The sequence below is a fragment of the Urocampus carinirostris genome, chromosome 15, assembly GCF_059441175.1.
Source record: "Urocampus carinirostris isolate Australia breed hairy pipefish chromosome 15, RoL_Ucar_1.0, whole genome shotgun sequence".
In the NCBI taxonomy this organism is placed as follows: domain Eukaryota; kingdom Metazoa; phylum Chordata; class Actinopteri; order Syngnathiformes; family Syngnathidae; genus Urocampus; species Urocampus carinirostris.
This window is the reverse complement of record NC_142363.1, coordinates 2,304,019-2,328,057: the sequence shown is the minus strand read 5'-3', so window position 1 is coordinate 2,328,057 and position 24,039 is coordinate 2,304,019. Positions and strand designations below refer to the sequence as shown.

The window sequence follows — 24,039 nt, the reverse complement described above, 5'->3', positions numbered from 1 at the left end:
TCTACCATTTGTTCTGGCCTTGACAATGTGCTATAAAGGCAGATCTGTTCCGTCTCCACTCTGTTTCTTTAGCAAGATCCACCAATATTTATTTGAGAAAGGTATATTTTGAAATAAAAAAGGTTGGATTGGATTATGATGAATTTTGTCTTATTCTTAGATTGCATAAGATGCCAGTTCCCGAAGCAAGCCCGAATTTTCCTTTATGTATTTGTGAGGAGTAAGGGTGATTTTGGCTGTTTTCATTATTTTGAGTATTATACCTCACTGTTGTTTATTATTTTGACTGTTATGCACGGTTTACATAGTTGTCATTATTGGCCAATAATGTTGCTGTTCTATGATTTCATCATCCCTTCAGGATGAATTTGTTTTTGTAACCTAGGAGATTTAATAAAAAGAAAGGGCTCAATGGGGGACCTTTTAGAACAGATTGGAATTTCTTATGTGACGGTTGGGTCCTCTCTCCTGTTGATTTTTTTTCCAGAGTATCTAATGAACTATAAATTTAACATTATTTTTCCTTTAATAGTGACTACCAGAAAAAACTGTTTTTACCTTGACAAGTATTTCTTAATATTAAACTGGAACTAAATTGTAAGCATTCTTGTCTTTTTCAGAAATCGTGGCATATAAGTAAAGCACTTGGGGTCAAAGAGGTAAAAATATTCAAATTACTACCTTCTGGTTTTTCTTTGGATGATTCTTTGGAATGTATTTGTTGGGCAGAGGTAGCTCAGCATTATTGACTTCAGACATCAAAGCCTTGTTTTCCAAAGTACAAGGTGCGTCCGGAATCTGTGCGGTCTTTGTGGAGTCCTGGTCAGTTTCAAACTCTTTTCTGTCTTTGAGTTCCCCCTCCAACGTTTGAGGCAGTTTGACTTGTGAAAGCAATGGCAGAGTTGCAGGGGAGGGGAAAATTGTGGATTCATTGGCAGAATCTTTACAGATTGTGCTGCTCCTCGTCACACCCTTCATATCTGGTTCCTGTTCAGAAAGGGTTAGCGCAAAACTTTCCTGATTTCCAAGCGAGGGTGTGTTGTTCTGTTGTGTTTTATTTGGGTCAGCGGCTGCTTCCTCTTTGCTCTTCTTACTGGATCGGGAGGAACTCAGCAAGCTAGAGAGGATGGATATCCTTTCTAACCGTGATGATGGTTTCCCAGGCCCCCCGCCTTTGTTTGGCTCCTCTTTGAGTTCAGCGTTTCCCTTTTCCTCATCAAGTAATTCCCTTTGGTCTGCTTCTGACTTTGTGGTATTTACCTGTGTTTCTGTGGTCCGCCCTTCCCGGTTAGCTGCATTTTGTTTGAGCACCATTGCTGGTGACAGGTCATTGAAAGCTTTGTTTTTCTTTCTCAGGCCAAACTGGAATTGGTCAGGATCAAAAGTTTTCTCAGAATGATGCTCCCGAATCGGCGGCATGGCAAAAGCGGGAGACGGTGACTTTGTACTCAAGTGCTTCTTCAGAGGTAGTGAGAAGGGAATGCCGCCCGCTCGAATACTCATGATAAAATCCTTAAAGTCGTCCGGTTTGAGAGAGTTGTTAGAGGAGGCAGGTTTCCGATTGTGGTCTTTTTTTGTTTTGGGATAATGTTCCACATCTAACCAGCTAGATGGCGACTCCTCTTTCCGATGAAGAGGTGGAGGTGGAATCCCTAATTTTACTGCATTGAGTGGTAGTTTGAATAGCTGTTGTAAAGTGTTTTTAGCTTCTTCATTGGTTTGTTGGTCATGTTTTGTCTTTTCGTTGTTTTTGGCCTCTTGGGTATTCTGATCATTTAGGCTATTTAAATTACAAGTGGACATGATGTTTTCATCCCTGTCCTTATTCAGACTGGACTTTACATTTGGAGTCATTATTTGCTCATCCTTTTGTTTAGATACCCTATCGATAGTTTTCTTTATATTTCTGTTTTCATTAGTGTTTTCTTTGGTAGGTTCTTCTGTCTTTATTTCAATTCTATTTTCTGTTTCAACATGACAGTGCTCATTCTGAATTTCAATGGGATTCCTGATTATTCCAACCTGAGTGAGAGGATCCGGAGATTCCTTAGTGGTGGAGTTTATATTTTCCTTCGAAACTGCTTGAAACTCCAAGAACTTGTTTGTACTCCCACATGCCACAGTTACTACTCTTGATTTATGTGCCTGAGTTTCACACTTTCCTATAGAGTTTACAATTTGAATTTTCTCTTTTGCAACATTTACCTCAATTTCGTTTTCAGTGCTTAATGCCTTGAGCTCGCTAATGCAGCCGTTGCCTGTTACTGCTTTGCTGTTCAGCTTTTCATTCAACTTTGATTCTTTTTGCTCCGTTTTAGAGTCTAGCACATGTGAAAGAGGTTCTTTGTCAAGCTGACGCTCGGGATTCTTGGGTGCCTTATAAATGGCTTGATTATCTGTGTCTCTTGACTCAGTTCGTTTAGACCCAACGTTCTCTTCACTCTTCCACTTTCCTGAGACATTTTTCATTTCAATTCGGGCCACTGAAGATGGCAGCATATTTTGAATTGCATTTGTGTTCTGTTCTTGAATTACTTCAGAATCCTTCACTTTATCGTCAATATTAAGATGAATTGAAAGTGCTGCAGAAACAATCCTATTTTCCTCTGAATCGTATCTTGCAAATTCAATAGAAGGTCCATTTGCATTTTCTTTGGTGGCATCAATTGAAGTGTCCTCCTGGTGACAGGGTTTAATGTCGTCACATTGAAGTATGGCACCACATGCAGTGTTCACAGAACTGTTCTTGACATTACTGTGCTCTTTTTTAGCACACTGAGTCATCACTGCAGGCTCTGAAATTCCCTTTTCCAGTTTTGTGTCTTTTGTAAGCTGGACTGTCTCTGACAGTACCTTGTTTTTTACATTCTCCATTTTTAGATCGAGTGCAGTAGTTTCTTCTTTGACTCGAGATTCATTTTTTGTTGGAGACTCTTTTATTAATTGTTGTGGGCTTTCATGTTCATCTACCTGCTTGGTCGATAATACCGGAACTATTGCATCTTTTACTGGTTTAGGTTTTTCTGTAACCACCGTGTCATTTTCTTTGATTGTTTGTGTCTTTGAAAGATTTCTTTTAGAACTTTTTTGGGCGTCTACTAATGACTGGGGCACTCTTGTTTCCTCATTTGTTTTACTGGCACAAGAAGAATTTGTAAGTGTTGTTCTGTGTTCTTTCCTGGCAGGAAGATCACCTGCCGTAGAGAAGTTTTTAGAATTATCTCCTTCAACCAAATCAGCAATTTTGACAGCAGTTTCTTCATCAGGGCTTAGAGGTGAATCTTTAGTCAAAGACAGGTTTGGAGCATAATCCCTTAAAGGATCTAGATCTTTCCTTGATTTGATGATGGTGGAGCTCTTTTGGCTTCTTTTTGGGAGCTTGCTCGGAGAAGACGGCGCAGAATTCTTTAATGTAGCTCTCGGGTTTTGTTTGTTTTCTTCTTTATCTTGGCTTGTGACAACTGGAGATTTCTCATGGGGTTGTCTTGTTTTAAAGATGTGACTCAATGGTTTTAAGGAAAGAATTCCTCCTGGTAGGCACAAACACAAAAATTTCAACACAAGAAAGCAGGACACCTCTTAGCAAATCTGTAACTCTTCCACATATATCAAGCAAATGTGTAAAACAATATTTAAAAAAATTGTAGTTACTTGAGTAAAAATAATATATTTTGTAGCCCTTAAGCAATAAAATGTCTCCATTCAGAATGCATAATCGCCAGCCCATTCAAATAGAACAAGACCACATGCGGCAGAGAGGTTTTATCAAAATGAAGTGACATGCCAACAGTTGTGCTCCTCCTCTTGAGCTAGCATTTCTTTCTCAGGTTCTGCTCAGTTTCAAAATTTTAACAGAGGGACTACAACTAATTTATATTTTATTTTGTGTGCACAAAATATGTAAACAAGTACTTTATTAATTGGACACAATTCAACTACATTCACAGATTAAATTAAAATCCACTTTTTGTATAAAGCCAATACATTAGCAACTTGATAGTTATTTTACCTTTTTTGGGACTTTCTGGAGGAGGAATCTTGCAAGTAGCTATTTCCACATATGCTGCTCCTTGCTTCTCCAGGCATTTCTCGGCTTGTTTCTGCCTATCGTAGTCAGCTTGGGAGGACATATTTTTTCTTATTTCACTCGTTTTATGCGAGCCATTGTTGGATTTTTTGATTGGAGATGAAACAGGCAGACGACTCTTTGACATTAAGGAAGAAAGCTTATCCCGATTGGATGGTCCTGTACTAAGTCCCTCTTCAACTCTATTGGATAAGTCAATACTTTCTATGTCATTAATATAATTTGTTTTTTCTTTCACTGGTTGTGGTGTTTCTTTAACAGAGGAAATGCCAGCTGAGCTATTTGATTCTTTTTCCTCCTCGGAACTTTGTTTCCTGAAGTTTTCGGTTGTCGATCCTGACCATTTTAAAGATCCATTAGTGACTCTGGGGCTATTCTGTGGTTTGGAAATGGCTGAAGAGCTATCAGATTCTGCTAATTTATCTGTTGGCACTAATGATTTTATATCCCCATCCAATATTTGCCTTTTAGGGATTTTAGATTTTGTGAGACCACTCAAGGATTTGTCTTTGAGTGGTGTTATCACAGATGCCGTTTTCTCATTGGACTGTTGCTTTATTGGCCATACATTACTGGATGTTGTAACTTTAATGTCCTCTTTGGAGTGTTTTGCTTTTGTTGCCACATATTTGGCCGTGCCTCCTGCGGCTGTTGCCGAGGGTTTTGCTATGCTCCCGATGGCATGTTGGTTTTCACATGCAACTTTTCCTTCTAGTTTAGAGGCTGTTGTCTGGTAAGTCCCATTGCCTTTAATTCCAGATACACTAGTTTGTAGTTTTGGTCTGTGCATATCAAGGGTTGCAAGAGTCTCCTCAATTTCAGAGTTCTTATAAAGGGTATTTTGTTGGGTTACAGGTTCAGAAGTATTCTTGTCTTCACTTTCACAATGCACCGTGACTGACGTAGCGCCAGGATGTCTGTTTATATCAGAGTTGTGGATTGGATGGCATACCAATCTGGAAAGACAATAAAGCACATAAAGAGATAGACATTGAGGTTTGTCATGTTTGTCATATAAACAAATGTGATTCATAGTTAACAACGAGTTGACAACATCGGCACATTTCAAGCATCCAAAATTGGACTTGATTTAAATAATTGATGTTGAGTAATTATTTGCATTTAAATGAGCTTTCCTGAATGACATTTTACTACTTGCTGATGCCATATTGTGGCTTAAATCATCATTGCAGCCTCTGTCAAGCTGCTTGTGTGGCGCATACAAGTAACGTGCATTTCTTAGATGCGCTCGAAAAAACTCTTGTTTTTTTATCTTTTTGGCGATTAGACTGTGTTTCAAACACTAATTTTCTTATTTTCACCGCAAGCACACATATCTATTTCAAATAAACATATTGTTCAAAACATTACTTTCGTATTAATCATGGCTCAAGAACGCCTATTAAAACATTTCAATGCATTATTTTAAGAAATAATGCTTTTAAAAAGGGACAAAGCAGTGTCCCAAAATTCAAAGTTATTAATAAATTCAAATCCCAAGACTGATGATTCTCCAGTCTAGGGGTATCCATGGTTGCGCCCGCGGGCACTAGTGTGCCCCCCCCAAGGACAGCTAAGGGGACCACTGACCTTTTCTGAAACAGCTCACCAGTGTTGGAAAATTGTTATTTTCTAGAAAAATGATTTTTTTTTAGTTGTTGACTGGGTCTATTAATTGTGTCTGAAACTCATAACAAAAAGTTACCGGACACCAGCCATAAAGATGCCTGCCCCTTTTTTCACAACTTGAAACACAATAAGACGACTACCGTAAATTCCGGACTATAGAGCGCACCTCATTATAAGCCTCGCCCGACACATTTCGGGAGGAAAACCCATTTTGTACATACACAAGTCGCACCTGTATATTAGCCGCATGGGCCTACATTGAAAAAACACAATACTAACACAAAATTAACCCATACCCGATACAGTCCAAATAACACAGCCGGCAAAATGAACCGAAAATGATACCGGTACTTAAGATTTGATAAAGACCTGCAGAGTCTGGGTGCCCGTTGAAAGTAATCCAAGGAAAAAAGTGTATATTTCCAAAGGAAAGGGTAGGAAAAATATATATCCACTATTGTCGGCCACGTCCACAAACACATCTCACCTTTACTACACTTCTTGTCAGCCCGCGTTTGCCCTGCCCCTTTTTTCTCGTTTGCTTGTACAAAGTATATCAGAATAAGTTTCTAAAATAAATACATTACAAAAATATACATTTGCAAATACATATTATACATGGTTACACATATTTCCAAAGAAAGACGGTACACCGAGAGTTTACGAAGCTTTAATAATAATATCATAACTTTCATCCCAAACCGTGCCTGTGAAGGGTAGCAAAGCGCTACTAGCAACACGCTCGCAACACAGTAAACAGCTCTGTTAAAAAAACATACCGTACTTGTAGTAAGCACGGTAGACCATCCTCATCTTCCTCCTTATAACTGACGTCATCAAAATCGTCTTTCCCAGCATGGGATGTCATATAGACATACTCCCACGCCCCCTTATTCAAAAACATGCTACCATCACGCTCGCAGAGTAAAGTTTACGTGCGGTATCTCTGTTTCCTTCTATATCGGACTGCTCGATTGCGTTCAGCTTGAAAGTTGCGTCATGTGCCTTTCTTTTTGATATTTGCATGATGAGGATATGTCTACACTAATTTAATTTGTGCACAAGCTAAAGAGTTGCAGTCTAAATCTTACCTTTTGTACTTGAGCGCCGCTGGCGGCTGTTAGAAAAATTACATAAATTGGCCGCATCACTGAATAAGCCGCAGGGTTTAAAGTTTGGGAAAAAAGTAGCGGCTTACAGTCCGGAATTTACGGTAAACGTAAAATAAACAAAAACATTGTTGCAAACTATTAAGGATTGATAATCAGAATATACAGTGCATCCGGAAAGTATTCACAGCGCTTCACTTTTTCCACATTTTTGTTATGTTACAGCCTCATTCCAAATTGTATTAATTTAATCTCTTATTTCAAAATTCTACACAAAATACTCCAATATGACAATGTGAAAAAGTTTTTTTTACTTTTTTTGAATTCATTAAAAATAGAAAACTAAGAAATCACATTTACAAAAGTATTCACAGCCTTTGCCATGAAGCTCAAAATTGAGCTCAGGTGCATCTTTTTTCCGCTGATCATCCTTGAGATCTTTCTACAGCTTAATTGGAGTCCACCTGCAGTAAATTCAGTTGATTGGACATGATTTGGAAAGGCACACACCTGTCTATATAAGGTCCCACAGTTGAGTGTGCATGTCAGAGCACAAACACCAAGCATGAAGTCAAAAGAACTGTCTGTAGACCTGCGAGACAGGATTGTCTTGAGGCACAAATCAAATTTTTTTACTGCTGTGAAGGTCCCAATGAGCACAGTGGCCTCCATTATTCGTAAATGGAAGACATTTGGAACCACCAGGACTCTTCCTAGAGCTGGACGGCCTTCTAAACTGAGTGATCGGGGAAGAAGGGCCTTAGTCAGGGAGGTGACCAAGAACCTGATGGTCACTCTGTCAGAGCTCCAACGTTCCTCTGTGGAGAGAGGAGAGCCTTCCAGAAGGACAACCATCCCTGCAGCAATCCATCAATCAGGCCTGTATGGTAGAGTGGCCAGACGAAAGCCACTCCTTAGTAAAAGGAACATGGAAGCCCGTCAGAAATTTGCCAAAAAGCACCTGAATGACTCTCAGACCATGAGAAACAAAATTTTCTGGTCTGATGAGACAAAGATTGAACTCTTTGGTGTGAATGCCAGGCGCCATCTTTGGAGGAAACCAGGCACTACTCATCACCAGGCCAATACCATCCCTACAGTGAAACATGGTGGTGGCAGCATCATGCTGTGGGGATGTTTTCCAGCAGCAGGAACTGGCAGACTAGTCAGGATAGAAGGAAAAATGAATGCAACAATGTATAGAGATATCCTGGATGACAACCTGCTCCAGAGCGCTTTTGACCTCAGGCTGGGGCAAAGGTTCATTTTTCAGCAGGACAACGACCCAGAGCACACAGCCAAGATCTCAAAAGATTGGCTTCAGAACCACTCCGTGAATGTCCTGGAGCGGCCCAGCCAGAGTCCAGACTTGAATCCGATCAAACATCTCTGGAGAAATCTGAAAATGGCTGAGCACAAACGTCTCCCATCCAACCTGATTGAGCTTGAGACTTATTGCAAAGAAGAATGGGCAAAACTGCCTAAAGATAGGCGTGCTAAACTTGTGGGATCATATTCAAAAAGACTTGAGGCTGTATTTGCTGCCAAAGGTGGATCAACAAAGTATTAAGCAAAGGCTGTGAATACTTATGTAAATGTGATTTTAGTTTTCTATTTTTAATAAATTCAAAAAAGGTAAAAAAAAAATTTTTTCACATTGTCATAATGGAGTATTTTGTGTAGAATTTTGAGATAAGAGATTAAATTAATACAATTTGGAATGAGGCTGTAACATAACAAAATGTGGAAAAAGTGAAGCGCTGTGAATACTTTCCGGATGCACTGTATAACAGAACAAACCTTTAAAATTAAGTTTACTATAAATCTACTTGTAACATTCATTGCATGTATATGACATCGCAGTTTTCTATCTGCCATCAGTATTTACTCATCTTCATTCATGCAATGTTTGCGTTGCGTCGTCTGCTACGAGCCACGTGAACACCTCTTTCCATGATTCTTTTAATGTACGTTTACGTTTTGTAGCGTCATACATTTGGTTAGCTACTTTACAACATTTGGTCTGGAGCTGAGGTTTTGGCTTAATTCCTAACCACTAATGCATTTTTCTTGTGTTCTCTTTGCGTCTACCTTGGAAAATGATATGCAAATGAACGCCCTTATAACGCTCAGGAAAGTCCGGGAGCACGAAGTTCTTCGGTGCAGGCTTCTGATTGACTGTATGCAAATTGCCAAACTAACCGTCCATCCATCCATCCATTATCTCAGATTCAGATTCAGATCTACTTTATTGTCATTCTAGTACACGTGTATACAGAACGAAATGTCGATACATCTGACCCGCACAGTTTCCTCGAATGTACAGATATAAGTAAAAGTTGTATTGTATTATGGCTACGTATAGTATTTTACCATACCATAGTGCCGATAGTGCAAGAGGAGTAGCTAACCAGATGTGCAAAATGGGCATTCAGGTTAACAAGTCAGGTAAACAGTAACATTAACACTGTAACAGTAACGCTGTAAGTACAATAGTGCAGAGAGCAAATGTGCAAGGAGTGGCAAGCTATAAAGAACTGCCAGTAGTGCAAAAAGTCAGATTAGCAGCCGTTAAGATTTAGGTTAACTATATGTTAGATTGACCATTTAATAGTCTAATGGCCAGGGGGACTAGACTACTGCGGAACCTGGTGGTCCTGCCCCGCACACTGCAGTACCTCTTCCCAGAGGCTAGCAGAGTGAACAGTCCATGATGGGGGTGAGAGGGGTCCCCGATAATGTTCTTAGCATGGGATAGGCAGCGCTTCTGGCCAATGTCCTGAATGGAGGGAAGTGTAGTCCCGATTATTTTCTCTGCTGTCCTCGTTACCCTCCTCACACTACCCCAGTCGGTAGCGCTGCAGCCTCCACACCACACACACACATCTGCACCGCTTATCCTCAGTAGGGTCGCGGGGGTGGTGGAGCCCATCCCAGCTATTTTCGGGCAGTGGGCAGGGGACACCCTGAATTGGTTGCCAGCCAGTCAAAGGGCACAAAGGGACAGACAATTCGCTCGCTCATCCACATCTAGGGACAATTTGGACAGGCCAATTAACCTGACATGCATGTTTTGGAATGTGGGAGGAAACCGGAGTGCCCGGAGGAAACCCACGTAAGCACGCGGAGAACATGCAAACTCCACACAGGAGGTTCGACCTCATGACCTCAGATCTGTGCCGCACACGCGCTAACCACTTCTCCGCCGTGCTGCCCCCAAACTAACCGAAATTCAGAGATTTCCAAACCGGACAAAGATTTTGAAATCTGAATACAGTAATCCCTCGGTTATCACAGTTAATGGAGACCAAAACCACCCGCGAAAAGTGAAAATCCGCGAAATAGCGACGCCCCTTCAAAAATGCTTTTTTTTTTTTTTTTTAATTCTTTTTTTTTTAAACCATTACAGACCGCGAAGCTCTGAACCCGTGAACGTGGAACCACTAAGTAGCGACACCCCTTCAAAAATGCTTTAAAAAAAAAAATAATAATAATAATACATTATTTTATTTAAAAAAAAATTTTAAACCTGCGAAACTCTGAACCCGCGAACGTGGAATCAAGAAGTAGCAACGCCCCTTCAAAAATGCTAACAAAAAAATATATATATACATATATATATATATATATATATATATAAAATTTTATTTTATTATTATAATTTTTTAAACCCGCGAAGCTCTGAACATGCGAACGTGGAACCACGAAGTAGCGAGTTCCCACTGTAAAGCAAATGTTTGTTTTTAAAAATATATATATATTAAAAAAAAAAAACTAGGTTTTTTTTTCCTGAAAAAGTTGTCGGCCACCCGGGCAGAGACGTTGTGTAAGTTGTATGCCCGACGTAAAAGATGCACGCCGTCTCCAGGCAGACGTTATTTCAAACACTGCTAATAACCCTACTTCCAATAATTTACTTGGTAACAACAAAGTAAATAATTGTAATAACATGATCAGTTGTTATTTCAGAAATGCATATAAAACTGGGTGCCCTTTGCACTAATTAGTGACAAAAGTGGCTCTAAGCTTAAAAAAGGTTGGAGTCCCCGTCTCAAGCAGTGCAGTTATTGTGAATAAACCTATTTCAGCCACCGCCGACAGAAATACAAAGCAACACATTTTCACATAGTTGATTTATAAACTCATTGATTAAAAAAAACTGCAGCTTCTGCGTGGCAAAAAAGTCATGGTGCGATCAGTCGCTTGGTATCAATAGTCTCATCTCATCTCATCTCATCTCATGTCATTAGCTACACCGCTTATCCTCAGTAGGGTCGTGGGGGTGCTAGAGCCCATCCCAGCAATCATCGGGCAGTGGGCAGGGGATACCCTGAACTGGTTGCCAGCCAATCGCAGGGCACACGGGGACAGACAACTCACTCGCTCATTCACCCCTAGGGACAATTTGGACAGGGCAATTCACCTGAAATGCATGTTTTTGGAATGTGGGAGGAAACCGAAGTGCCCGGAGGAAACCCACGCAAGCACGGGGAGAACATACAAACTCCGCACAGGAAGCCTGGAGCTGGATTTAAACCCACACAGATCTCAAGACATGAACTGTGCCGCACATGCGCTAACCACTGCGCCACCCAGTATCAATAGTGTATACATCTAAATAGTGAGACTCCAAGAGGTAATTTTTGGCATTTTAATACAATTTATTTTGTTACTCCTCATTTTGGTTGCAAGTTAAAATTGATTTGAACTAATAGCTAGCTAACTGAGTTGAAGAAACTGGATTCATTACGTTTTCATTACGCTGGTTGACAAATAAGTGAGCCGACCCTTAAAGTTGGTGCTTCACGTCACTGGATAAACTGATGAAAGGGAGTCATGTTAAGGAGTAGGGATGGGCAGGTATCTATACCAGGTATCAGTATCAAGGCAGTCACCAACTGAAGTTCAAGTTATCATTGTTCGTCATGTAAAATTCTTATTTTTTTAACTTTTACTTGGAAAAAAGTATTTTGGAGAGTGGCGTCTAAATGTGAGCACTCCTCACTTCACTGTGAGCTAGCAATATTTGTAGAATAAGAAGAATAAAGAATACAGAAATCACTACAAATATCTTTTTTATAAAGTTTAACATGTAAACAATTTGCTTGCCTGCTTAAAATGTGATTGCAGATATCTGTCTTCCATTCCTGGCTCTAAACGTATATAGCCTCACATTTTTGCTGAAGTAAAAAAAAGTAGTAACATTGTTCTAGAGGTGAGATCAAGACCAAAAAACCCAGCCCGAGCCAACCTGGGGGTAAAAGAGCCCAAAACAGCATGAGCCCGACCAACTAACTTGATTTGAGGGACCAGGCCCGAAGCAAGCCCGAATTTTCCTTTTTGTATTTGTGAGCAGGAAGGGTGATATTGGCCGTTTCAGACAATTAATCAATTAACAAAAAGCTATCGGAGTGGGATCAGTATTTGTACATATTCTGTACAATTGAAATGCGACAAACTACTAAGTGAGATTTAAGTGTGTGTGGGTTGTCATTTGAGTTTTGTAATGAATAACTGTTTAGTTGGTAAAGAATTGTTGTGAATGTATACTGAAATTGCATCATAGTAATGGCAAGATCTCAAGCTTTTAACTTTTAAAATGACAATTCCTTGTTTTATGAAATGCCCGCAAAATTAATATTTCAACACCTTAGTCACCGCACATTGTCCTTCTCTCCCTTTGGATTCTAAAGATCAGGTTTCATGAAAGCCCAACTCTCCCCCAAGAGCCTTTTAAACAGAACCTTTTTCATATCTTTCAGGAAAAAAAAGATTACTCACAGGTTGTTCTTTGTCAGGTCAGAAATCTTTGAACTGGAATTTCCAGTGTGTTCCTCCCCCACTTGCTTGCTTCTTTGCAAACCTAGCTCCGGGCTAGCATGGCTCACATCCTTAAACTTTGAAGGCAGATTCACAGTTTTTCGTGTAACACAAGTTACTTTGGGCCCTTGTTTCTCCTTAAAGGGGTGTTTCTTTGAGTCCGTGCCAGTGTCAGGCTCCTCTGACAGCCGTGAAGTAATGTGCAAATTCTCAGTAGCTGGCAAAGAGGAAACGTCTGGCAAGCTCCTCGTAGTGTCTTTACTCCCTTGAGAAATCGACTCATCCTCGGGGCATAGGGTGGCAGGTATGGCTTGCAGGGGAGGCGAAAGTGTTGTTTGAGCCTCCTCCTCTTCAGCCAACCTTCCTTCTCTAACCTCATCCCTCCCAGATATCCCCTCCTCTTTTAGGTGAGTGTTTACTACTATGGCTTTGAAGTGACCAGAAGGAGATTCACCAGTTGGTACTTTGTCTCTTTCTAATGAAAAACTTTGTGCTGAATTTTCCCTGCCCTGCTGAATCGGGATGAGATTAGTCGCCACTATTTGGGAGCCCAGTGTTATTTGTTTTATAGTGGTACTGTGGACCTTACCTTCAACTTTGACAGATGTTTTTGTTGTCGCTAAGCTAATGGAAGTTAAGTTGGGTGATTTTGGTGGAGCAACATTGTTGGGAAAGGTGATTTGACGTTTTGGCTGATTGGAAAGTGTGTTAATACCGCCCTTATTCAAACTTTCCTTATTCTTCAGTGTGATATCCTCCAGATTCATATGCAGTCTTTTGCTCACCTCCTCCACCACTGAGTCTGCAAATCCCTGCTCTGAATTTGAATCGGAACATAGTAGAGGAGCGTTTGCAAAGTCCAGGGCGGTTGTGGGGGTCACATTCCCTGAATTCTTTTGACTGTCGGTAGTGTTCTCCCCGTACACAAAAACCTCTCTAACACTGTTGCAGTCGCCGCTGTCTGAGTCTGCAAATGGGACATCTTCATCATCAGTCAATATGGAGACCAGACTGGAGGCACTAAGATTGGAGCTATGGCTGATCGTGCAACCACTCTCAGCCTCAGTGGCCTTGTCATGTTTTCGGGAAGGGGTAGGAGTTTTAAAGTCCTCTTCCTGGTTAAGCGAGATGTCCGAATGTGGAGACGTTGGGGATGCTGGAGAACTTGAACAAGTTGTGTTGGCTGAAGAATCTGAAGTGCGGCTGCCTCGGCTCTTCCTCTTTTTTGGGCTGAAGAAGAGACTGAGACGATCCAACACGCCCCTTTTCTCGTCTGAATTCTGACAGAGGACAGAAAAGATGCAGACGAAAGTTGAGTGTCCAAATGGTGAAAGTAGCAACACACCCATGTTATGTCACTTATTCAGAAGCAAATATTGACAATGTAAATAATTCAGAAAAGCAGGTTTACCAGCAAATGTGAAAATAACCTGAAAAACCACTATGATATATATCTTTTAAAAATAAAAAGTAGTACACAACTCAGCGGTATCAATACTTTTAAAAATGGGTCTCATCTTAAAACACATGTGTGAAACTCAGGCCCTACGTGCTGAATGTGGCCCACCACACAATTTTATGACCTTTGTGAGACCTTAAAATGAATGAGCATCTCATAAATAAATGGGTCAAAAACACATCCCACAATTCCTGTTGACTACAGTGTTTCAACATCAATGTCAATGAATACAATTTTAAAATTGTCCCAAAGTATCCAAAAATATTTTGTAAATGTTGTCATATTTATAGCATTTTATATACCTGTATATTTTGCTACAATTTTTCAATGCAACTGCAATGCTTGCGACTTGATGTAATTAAGTCAGCGTCATTTTACATAAAGGATAAGTTACATTAATTTTACATAACATTTAATTACATATAGTTAGATTTATGAGATACATCTGGCCAACAGAGGGAAGCCATTACACTTACGTGACTTTCAATGAAAACTGAGTTTTACAAACCTGTTTAAAGATAACGGTATTCACGATGGTGGCACATGAAAGTAGCGGCTGCCCTTTAGTGATCAGGAATTAGAAAACAGAGGACTATCAAGTCATTGTGTTTCATGATAAAATTTTAATGAAATTTTTAGGGATTACCAGCTTCTTGAAGGGGGTGAGGAAATGCATTTACCAGTAGAATATGTAGTAGGTATTGGCATTGATGGCTACTCGGTAGTATTAGGGTGAAAAAGTGGTACGGAATATCTCTAAATCTTTTCATAACTAGTCCTTTTCCTACAACTTGATTTTTTTAGATATATTTTGGAAATAATTTTCACTAAAACAAAAATATTAAGATCCAAAGTCGGTGACCAAGATGAAAGGAATAATTCTCTAAATAATTAGTGGATATCAGTTTAAAAATAGATGCAAAGGTCTTCCTCTGGTCTATACAATTGTATTCAAATGAAATACAAGTCCAATAAAAAAAGAGAAAATATGTGTCACCAAAATTTTAAAATATATGTACGCATTATTTGTTAGTTTTTTGTCAAACCATATGCATTTTTGTATTCATAAGATGCCACATAAATAAAAAATAAACATAAATAAAAAACTAAAAACCGTGGGTATGTTTTCGGTATGTTTGGTTCTACAAATGAAACTGTAACTACTTATGTTCTGTTGTATAACCTTCTGGATGTGTAAATCATTATTGAACATTTCTATCAGTTATGACAAGTAACCTACTGTTGGCTGCAACAGCTGTGATTAGCAATAGACTTCTTTTAAAACATAAAGCAGTCTCACAATACATTTTTCTGCAATCCACAATAATGTTGACCAAATACAAACATTGATAAAAACAAAATAACCTACCATTTGAGCAGCAGTAATATTTTGTTACAGATTAAGGAAAAATCAATTCGAACAGTACAAACAATCTCCATTAGTATAATCCCCCAAAAGGCGGTGTAGGAATGATTGGAGTGAGCAGCGAGTTCTGCCCAGTACAAGTGAACACAAGCAGCACTCTTCTCTCCCATTTGCCTTAGTGGAGATATTGTGAAAGAGCTCAAGAAAACGAGGGCTCACGTGACCAACAGGTAATTTACAGGTTGATATTATCAAAGGAGGCGTGGAAAAGATTGGTGCTCCAAACTTATGAAAATAAGTTACTACATTTGTTTTGTAGACTGTCACAGGCATTTAGTTTGTTCAATAATAACGTGCTGTATCGATTTTGACCTTTTGAAAAGGCAAGTCAAGCATGAGTCCTTTTTGTATCTTTTTGAGTAAAAATGAATATCCTGCGCCATATTTCCGTGTCCTAGGTTTCCAGTATTTGAATAAACAAACAGACGCTTTTGTCTGGGATTTCCAGTTCATGTTTAAACAAAATAAAACCGAAATTGCTCTAGCCTATGTTGAGTCTTGATTTCTTTCTCTGAGCCAAATTGCATTACAACACCCACCTTAACAATGTTCTAAATTTCCAACTTATTTCTGGCACTTGCTCAATACAGTAAAGTGAAATGTATATTTTCCGTTCAAATGACTATTTCAAACTTGACGATGGATTTACTCTCTTGACTTTTGTTCTGAAACAACTTTTTGTCGTTGAAATATTTTAATTTTGATACTATTACATCGTATTTTGACTCTTTTTGCACTTTGACTTAATTTTGAAAGTATTGTGCGATGGAATTTATTATGTTACTCATGGTGACTTGTTGTTACAGTGCTGTATTTTTTGGTTTGACTTGACTTTTCAGAGTTCCTGGAGCTTAAGGCAAGTTGAATCAAAGGCTATAAAAGACTTTTTAAATGCCTTAAAAAAAAATTAAGTCCAAGTCATCAAAACAAAAACACAATCGAAACAAACGAAACAAGTAAAAAACACAACATGATTTAGAGGCAATTTTAAACAAATTTTAATTAAAAAAAACAACAACAATTAAATTGCATTTTGGTCTTTAAAACTGAAAAACGGCATTCTCCCAATTAATAATAATCATGTTTACAGAATTGAATGGATCCTCAGTCAAAACTGGCAAATCTAGTTCCATAGAAGTATTCTATCATGATGCACAAAAAAAACACTATTGTAAGATTAATATTACTTAATCTTTGTTTTTACATTTCAAAGACATTTTAACCCCTAAACGTTCCTGTACAATTCGGCTGAAATTCCAATCCAAGACATACCCAAAGTAAATTGAATTCTGTTCTTGAACCATTTGGAAAATATGGACCGTTTTTGGTATCTTTTTAGAGGTAAGGCTCTGAAGTTTTGTCCCAAACTGAAATTATCACTGCAAGTGCTACTAATATTGAGTAATTTGAGTTGGAACACACAGAAAAATAAGGTTTTTATTCTCGCCTGAATTTTGTTTTCAATCAAATGTCTGCAGATGAATGTAGCATGGGCATCTTGGCTGGAAAACAGGTGAGCCTTACCTGGTACCTAGTCAAATTTGATCACAATCGGAAAAAGTATTTTACACATTTTTCTAAGGGTAGGTATAGCCGTTCCCAAAAGTGGCCAATTGGAGACAACAAGTTTACAGCAATAAAAAGTCTGCAACTGTGTATTTTACTTTGGCCAATTGTTTAGACTTTGTGAAAGAGTTTTATATGTTTGACTTTTCAGAAATCAAATTGCTTATTTTGCGCGGTTGCGCGTTATAATAATGCGTAAAAACAATTCACAAATTGCTTTGCGCACGTTTATTTTTGGCTTTGACTTAAAAACACATCGAAAAATTGTATACATTTATGCTGGAAATTTTATTGGCTAACCAAAGTGTCAATCATCATTCGAATTGGTTACTACTGGCTGAAGATATTCGGACCTATTGGAGGCGATTCTCTTTATCAAATAGGCCCGTGTAGGCTAATGCGGGCAGTGTACCGTGAAAAAAATCCTGCTATGGGCCGAGAAAGGTGTCAATTGAAAATGGAGAGGCCAACTATCATATTAGCTTTACAAGTTTTTTTTATTTTAAAGGGGTGTTTTGGAATGAAATTTCAAGAAGCGACGTGAAACGAGGCAGACACGCTTTTCGGTGGATTCGTATCTATCTGACGGCATTAACGTGTATTTCAGAGTCAATATTTTTACAGTGTATGATGAAAAGGTTACTAGACAAGAATCAACTTTGGAATATGTTTACAAACGAGTTAGAACTGAAGAGACTATTATATCACTCTATAAGAATTTAGTTAATTATAACTGAAATGCTATATACAGGGTATGGTACAGATGATGTGGATCGTGCGTTCTACATATTTTTGGAAATATTTCACTAACAAGTATAACAAAAACTGTCCAATGAGACAACTAATATTACGAATAAATCTGTAAAGCATCCATGGATAACTAAGGGTTTATATAATGCTTGTAAGAAAAAGAAAACCTAATATAGAAAATGTATTAAAATAAAAACTGAGGAAGCTGAATCCCGATATAAAACGTATGAAACAAATTGACAGGAATAATAAGAGCGAGCAAGAAATTATACTATACCAATTTATTACATGATAACAAAAGTAATATTAAAGGTATTTGGGATATATTAAATAGTATAATAAAAGGAGAGAATGTAAGTAATGCATATCCAAACTATTTTAGTGATAAGAACAGTGAAAATTATAATTTAAATCAAGTCGTGGAAAATTTCAATGGTTATTTTGTAAATGTTGGACCAGAGCTAGCTGCAAATATCCCAAAGTGCAGTAGTAAGCAACGTTTTGCGTTGCTGACCCCTGCTTTAACGAAGTTTTCTATAACGTTCACATGATAGCGTCAAAGTATCATGTAATGTAAAAACGTAGTGTCCTGAATTCAATCCACTCCTTAGTGCAGAAGATTATTTTTTCAAAATTTGACAGTACAGTACCGTACCGTAAAGTATTTGTAAAAAAAAATGCTGTGCTTTAATATGTTAAACAAATGCTTGAGCCGGTAAATTGGGTTTGTTTTTGGGTTTCAATGTATTGGTTCACGGATCCTTTTACTGCATTGGTCATCGAGGCTCCAATGAGGAGGAAACTCTAGACAGCTTTCTCCACTGTAGAGACTTCCAGGCCTGTTTTGGGGTTGTGGTAAAGTCGCATTGTATAGCAAAGTATTTAATAAATAAATAGATAAATAAATGTAAACTTGCGCTGCCCTTGCAAAAACCCCAGAGATTACTGCCACCCAAAAATGTATCAAATGGAATTTATAAATATTAAGTACGAATAAACACATAGCCCAAATGCTAAATATTGCATAAATAAATCACAAGAGATGCACGTGTAGTAAAAAATAAATAAATTTTGACAACATTTTGAAAAGTGGGTTAACATTTTTTACATATTTTTTTGTGGACAAAGAAAATTGCTACACATAAAATGAAATGTATTGCTCTAACTTTTTTGTTGTGTACATAAGTTTAAACATAATATGGTCTTTGGACAAGGTGGTTGGAAAAGTATGATTTTTTCTTTATTGTTAAGTTAATTGACAAACACTTTTTTATTGTTTTATATTAAATAATATTCTGTTGTTTTGTTCAGTAGTTTTCTATCCGTCCAAAACTCTTATATTTGAAAATCCAGTTCATCAGCTAATCAAAAAAATAATATCTACTGATTCATTGATTATGAAAATAATAGCCCAATTATATATATATATATATATATATATATATATATATATATATACACATACAGTAAGACAAGAAATCTCATTTCATCTCATTATCTGCACCGCTTATCCTTATTAGGGTCACGTGGGGGCTGGAGCCCATCCCAGCCATCTCCGGGCAGTGGGCAGGGGACACCTTGAACTGGTTGCCAGCCAATCGCAGCTGCAAATCACATTAGATCTCGCAGCTAGCTGCATTCTTCATCAACGCACGAGCCGAGTGATCCACCGCAAAGAGTCGTACAGCTGGGCGATTTTACGTACGCCCGGGACGATCAAAGACAAATTCGCGACAGGGTTTTTACTTAGGCCGCACCGCGGGTGCCATTCGGTCGCCCCCGCGAGCGAGCCCCTAACCCGCGGCGCGGGTACTTTCGGGCGCAATACGCACGACACCGCGACAAGCCGAGCGGGTTGGGCGCTCGGCGCGGAGGCCGGCGCCCGGCGTCTCCCGCCCGGGCCACGATGGCTCTACATGCCGCTACACGGCCCTCGATGGCTCCGGCCTACGGACAGGGGTAGCTGGGGGGACCTGTGGGGTTAGGGGGGGTGGTGAAGCAGAACCCGCACCGAAACCACGTGCCGGGAAACGAGAACGGCGCACCGTGCTAGGATCGTTGGCCGCAAAAAGTGAAAATCTGCAAAGGACGAAGCCCCTTCAAAAAAAAAAAAATATATATATATATATATTTAAACCATTACAGGCCGTGAAGCTCTGAAGCCGCGAACGTCGATCCGCGAGGTCCCACTGTATACATATATATATATATATATATATATACATACATACATACATACATATACACACACACATATTATATATATAAATTATATAAATATATGTATAAATATATATACATACATATCCATCCAGGGCAGCATGGCGGCGCAGTGGTTAGCGCGTGTGCGGCACAGTTCTGAGGTCGTGAGAACCTCCTGCGTGGGTTCAAATCCAGCTACCGGCCTTACTGTGCAGAGTTTGTATGTTCTCCCCGTGCTTGCGTGGGTTTCTTCCTGGCACTCCGGTTTCCTCCCACATTCCAAAGACATGCATTTCAGGTGAATTGGCCGGTCCAAATTGTCCCTTGGTGTGACTGAGCGAGTGAGTTGTCTGTCCCTGTGTGCCCTGCGATTGGCTGGCAACCGGAGATGGTTGAGATGGGCTCCAGCCCCCCCGCGACCCTAATAAAGATAAGCGGTACAGCTGATGAGATGAGATGAGATGAGACATATCCATCCATCCATCCATTATCCGCACCGATTGTCCTCAGTAGGGTCGCAGGGGTGCTGGAGCCCATCCCAGCTGGTGGGCAGAGGACACCCTGAACTGGTTGCCAGCCAGTCGCAGGGCACACAGAGACAGACAACTCACTCGCCCATTCACACCTAGGGACAATTTGGACAGGCCAATTAACCTGACATGAATGTTTTTGGAATGTGGGAGGAAACTGGAGTGCCCGGAGGAAACCCACGCAAGCACGGGGAGAACATTCAAACTCCACATAGGAGGTTCGATCTCATGACCTCAGAACTGTGCCGCACACGCGTCAACCAATGCGCCGCCGTGCTGCCCTATATATGTATATATATATACATATATTATATATATACACACATTTTCTATTATTATTTATTTTTGTTAAAAATTTGTGTTTCATGCATTGCCACTCACTTTCAAGTATTTAGATGAAGCAGGACTTCGATTCATGTTGAAGGAGATCATGGAGTTTGAGTCGGAAAGAATGTCCCAATCCGATTCAGTCTGAAAGGAGCACGCTGTTGAAACGCTCATCTGGTCGTAGCTCCTGGTAAAAGTGAGGCGGGAAACAGAATGGGCAGTAAGGGGTGGGGCACTAAGGGGGGTCAAAAGGAAATGAGGTCATTAACTTTTTTTCTCCTCTCATTGTTCACTGGTTCTTTACAAAAGATTGCTCTCAGGCTTTGCAGCTATTACACTTGTCATGAATATTTATTCAGGTTCCGTATACCAAAAGTCTTTTCAAGGTGGATTGAAACTTTTAAGGTGGGCCTGAGTGGTAGGTTTTTTTGGGAGGCAAGTTAGAAAAAAAAAGGGAAACTCCGCACAGAGGTGAGACGCAAGCTGACACTTGGCAAGAAACATTTGTTCAAAGCCGGTACTACGTTCGTCGAGCAATTAGAGTGACTTTGCGGATTCTGGCTCTTATGTGAGGTATGAAGAGCGTTTATCTGTTGCTTAAGCTACTACTATACCACAACGTATGGACTATTATGACCCACAAAATAAAACACAAGCTTTGTATGTTCTCTTCCTAAGAGTTTTATTGAATGAAAACAGGAAATAAAAGTTACAAAAATCATTATGCCAAATAACCAAATATGGGTGAAGTCTTGCAAATAAACCGGAGGTCGGAAACCTTTTTGACCCAGAGAGCCATAAAAGCAAAAACATTTCAGATTTAAATCTAAATCTTAAGACAAAATTTAAAAAATAAAACGCAAAACCTGCTTTCCAGACAAAAGCTAATTAATTCTTCAGCACATTTTATCTATTTAAGGAGGCAGAGACATATTGTTTTTTCATCGACCCATGAGTTTGCTTTGTTTATTTTGGCTTTAGTCTCAAACATTTGGAGAGTATGAGTAATTGCCAGCTGTCCTGAAGGTCCACGTCTATCCATCAAGGAGTTAATGTTAAAAAAAAGTGAATTTAAACTTGTTTTGCAAACTGTGGCACGAGAGAAGATCTATCCTATTTACATTCTTTGCACGGCTGAGGTGTCTGAGTAACCTACGTTGCCACACCAACTTATGAAATATATTGCAAAAGTTTTTTTAATTGTAGGTTCTTTGATGTTTTAAAATGTAAATGGCCTAGTGCTCAGAGCAAAGTGCAGAAAAGTATTAAAGCAGAAGTCTCAAACGCAATTGGCCCACAGGATAATAGTTTGAGCCCCCCCTTAATATGAAAGTAATGGGACAGTTTGTATTATTTTCCCAATAGATGTTGCCTAATTCAGCCGTGCCACCGAAAGAGTGCTTAAATCACAACTGAAGAAGATAAAATACGGAGACTTATAGTGACCAGAACGCACCTAATTACTTTTGAAAAGTCGGGAAATGAAAAAATAAAAATAAAATTAAATTAAAAAACGAAAAGATAAAAGGACAAAAACTTTACTTTTTCTTTTTTTTGCCTCATTTTCTTCTTCCCAATTTTTGTTCTTTTTTAAACAAAAATCTTTGTCTCTTCTTTTAGTCTATCTTTGAGAATGGCCAAGTAAGAATTGGGGAAAAATGCTTTTTGCTCACATTCAGTCTCCATAGTTTGTAGTCTTCCTTTGGTTTATTCTTTGTTCACTACACTTTACAGTGACATTTAGTGGACAAATATAACACACTGTACCTTTATGAACAGCGGACCTTTTTTTTTTTAATCAGCCTTATTTTAGTAGAAGACCTCATTTGTCCCAACTTAACCTGGTTCAGCGGTCCCCAACTCAATTGAGTTTGAGACCCTGACTTAAAGCATTTAAGAACTTACACCTTGTCCCCATTTTTTTAATGGAACCTGACATATTTTTCGAGGTTATCTAAAACGAATTTTCCTCAGACCACTTCTGAAAACACACAGATCTTGGACTTTGATTGATTTAGTCGACAGTAGCTGCTTAGTGTTTTAAACTTCTTATCTAAATAAGTCATTGTGTTGAGACCAATACAGTCAACATTATTCGGTTTGAACACCACGGGCTGATCATGCGAAACATATCGCTGGTTGATACCTCAGCATCTGGTGTTACCATGTTAGTATCCCTCGGTAGATATCTCCAGCATGTGAAATGATTGATAGCGTTGTTGTATTTCCAATGTAAAGTGTCACGTTATCACTAAAAAAACCAAGATGTGTTCTTTGGTTTCACAGTGAATCATGCAATAATTTAGAACAGCCAATTGTGGCATATTTACTGGGAAAAAAGTGGGACCAGAGTTCATTTCATTGTTGGTGTACTATCTAAGTGTCTTATCTTGATACATTAATTAATTAATACCAGCTTGGTGGCCTTGGGGGTAAGGCGCCCGCCTCAAGACTGGGAGGTTGCTGGTTCAAGCCTTGGCCGAGTCATACTTGCAACATTGGTACTCATTGCCTCCCTACTTGGCGCTCAGCATTAGGGGTTGTGTTGAGCAAGGGGGCTGGGAATCCCCTCCTTTGTATCAATCTCCCAGAAAGAGTCAGAAATATGAATGTGTTCCTGACTCCCGCCACCTCCCACTAAGGGGATATGGCTCCGGAGTATACACAGGACTGTCTCAGAAAATTAGAATATTGTGATAAAGTTCTTTATTTTCTGTAATGCAATTAAAGAAAACTCAAAAATCCTATCTCAAAATATTAGAATATAATGAAAAAGTATACAAGTAGGCTATTCAACTAATCACCTGAATCATCTAATTAACTCGAAATACCTTGCGAGGGTTTCCTGAGCCTTAAAAACACTCAGCTTGGTTCAGTAAACTAAATCACAAGTATGGGGAAGACTGCTGATCTGACTGCTGTCCAGAGGACCATCATTGATACCCTCCATCAGGAGGGTAAGACACAAAACGAAATTTCTCAAAGAGCAGGCTGTTCACAGAGTGCAGTTTCAAAGCATATCCACAAAAAGTCTGTTGGAAGGGAAAAATGTGGCCGGAAACGCTGCACAACCAAGAGAGATGACCGCAGCCTTAACAAAATTGTGAAGAAGAGCCACTTCCAGAATTTGGGGG

At 39.2% G+C, this 24,039-nt stretch overlaps 1 protein-coding gene across 2 annotated transcripts in view; it reads right to left on the bottom strand.

The window, feature by feature from the left end:
* Positions 1-24,039, bottom strand: part of crybg1a (crystallin beta-gamma domain containing 1a) — a 74,384-nt gene that overhangs the window by 32,053 nt on the left and 18,292 nt on the right. For both annotated transcript variants that reach the window (XM_088354997.1, XM_088354998.1), the window contains exons 2-5: positions 20,960-21,092; positions 12,607-13,925; positions 4,010-5,043; positions 682-3,530 (exon numbers count right to left, since the gene is read on the bottom strand). In XM_088354997.1, the coding sequence (XP_088211123.1) occupies positions 682-3,530; positions 4,010-5,043; positions 12,607-13,925; positions 20,960-21,092 (5,335 nt within the window). The remainder of the gene's footprint in view (positions 1-681; positions 3,531-4,009; positions 5,044-12,606; positions 13,926-20,959; positions 21,093-24,039) is intronic.